The 1,968-nt window shown below is 41.7% G+C and overlaps 1 protein-coding gene across 1 annotated transcript in view; it reads right to left on the reverse strand.

Annotated features, from left to right (window-relative positions):
• Nucleotides 1–1,968, reverse strand: part of LOC109464946 (mitochondrial inner membrane protease ATP23 homolog) — a 3,895-nt gene continuing 1,927 nt past the window's right edge. The window contains exons 3-5 of the mRNA XM_019762064.1: nucleotides 1,758–1,800; nucleotides 1,390–1,476; nucleotides 1–866 (exon numbers count right to left, since the gene is read on the reverse strand). Coding sequence (XP_019617623.1) covers nucleotides 678–866; nucleotides 1,390–1,476; nucleotides 1,758–1,800 — 319 coding nt within the window. The 3' untranslated portion in view covers nucleotides 1–677. The remainder of the gene's footprint in view (nucleotides 867–1,389; nucleotides 1,477–1,757; nucleotides 1,801–1,968) is intronic.

Below are 1,968 nucleotides of genomic sequence, written 5' to 3' on the forward strand. Positions count from 1 at the left end.
CTGTATTACCTTGTGTACATACATAATGTGTGAAATGTGTGATTAGTCTCATATGGCAAGGAAGCTAAAAGTCAGTATTTATGTAAAGAAAGAATGATATCTAGAGGGTGTTAATCAAGAATTGTTTCAAATAAAGCGTTAAATGAGTCAAAACTGTTTGTTCTTTATTCACAGCCTTTACATTAATTTGTGCTATTTAGAGAATCAGGAAGACAACAAGATACTTTGTAAGATTCAGTTTATCATTTCTGTAAAATCAGAAATACATCACATACATAATTCATAGTGTTTCACTTTACAGCAAACATACATTCAGTTTGGCAACCACCAGAATTATGACTGGCCTATTTAGCCTCTACCAGCATCCTCAGGTTGATGGAGAAATAGGGAAAAATGGTCAAATTAGTAGAAAGTGGCAACCTCTGTAGGTTGCAAACTGTTCCCTCTAGCAGGCATACATTTTTGTACTATTCATACTATTCGGTCTGTTTGGCACATTTCTACTATTTTTCAAGTAACCTAAGACCCTGCTACCTGACTATAACAAAAGCTATAAAAACACAAAAAAACAGTTAAGCAACTGGATAGATTTTGAAAACTGTATCTCATTACCTGGACATAAAGCTATAAAAGTACATATGTACCTGAGAACTACACTTTGTTACAATTATTACCAATCATATATCATAGTCATATCTGAACCTGGCAGCCCGTATGGCGTCTTTCTTGTTCCTGGGCACCTTGTGGAACGGAGCGAGGTCGTTGAAGCAGGCGTCCCAGACTGAGTCCACGGCTCGGGACGCCTCCTCATCTGTACAGTTCCTCACAACTTTCACTGACTCCTTAGCTCGCTGCCACACACATGTCTGAAAATAAACACAAAAGATACAGCAGTCAACCTCAGACTATGGAGAGACTGATGGATTAAGCATGATGCCTGTTTGTTTGTGGGCAAAAGCTCTCTCACCTAGAGCTTTTGCCCAGTCACTCTGGTCTTCCTCAGTAGACTCACGCAATGAGGAAAACTCTAGGTGAGAGCTTTTTCCGTTGGATCTGAAGTTTTAACTCTAAACATGTAACTACCAAGTTGATGAACACAGATGAACTTTCATGATGATGCTTTTTTGTTAGACTCCCTGGCAGAGACAGTGGCATCAGCTAGACAATTTCAGCCACATGTGGGACAGTATCCAGAGAGCAGCCCAAGACAGAAGGAAGTTGCTGCCCTGAACGCTGGGACTGGCAATAAGTTAGAGAACATACAAATGTATATGCAATCTGATGAGTAAGTTCCTGTTGAATTCTACACTCCTATCAGGATTTCTACCAGTAGAATCGTCTAAAAATTCAACCCGATTCTCTACCCTGGCCTAGTATGTATTCACTTGCCTGATGGTGTTTTTTCACCCCTTTAAGCTGAAATCTCCTCAACTCCCCAGAAAAATGGCAGTCACCACTCAAGTTGGCCGCTCGTATCTGCAATTGGACAAAGTAGGTGTCATTCAATCAATCAACAGCAAGTGTCTTTGACATAATCTAAACTACATCACTTGATATGCTAAAACAATGATCATACACATGTACCTATGTGTAAGCCAGTAGACAGGCTAGCTCCTCGACTACCAATTTACCATAAACACCACTTTCCAAAAACCATCATCCTAGGAACAGTCCATGCACAGGGAGAAAGGAAGAAAGAGAGGTAAGCAATGGAAAAAATGAGAATAACATTAGGGAATGTCAGATTCTGGCCTCACCTCTGAACATGCGACATGTTGCAGGTTGTTGTACCAGTCTGGCCTCTACTGGCCCTGACAATAGTCTGGCACCCAGGCCAGTCTGGTGACAATAGTCTGGCACCCAGGCCAGTCTGGTGACAATAGTCTGGCACCCAGGCTAGTCAGGTCTCACCTCTGAACATGCGACATGTTGGAGGTTGTTGTACCAGTCTGGCCTCTACTGGCCCTG

This window comes from Branchiostoma belcheri, unplaced genomic scaffold (assembly GCF_001625305.1).
Source record: "Branchiostoma belcheri isolate BF01 breed outbred unplaced genomic scaffold, Haploidv18h27 scaffold144, whole genome shotgun sequence".
In the NCBI taxonomy this organism is placed as follows: domain Eukaryota; kingdom Metazoa; phylum Chordata; class Leptocardii; order Amphioxiformes; family Branchiostomatidae; genus Branchiostoma; species Branchiostoma belcheri.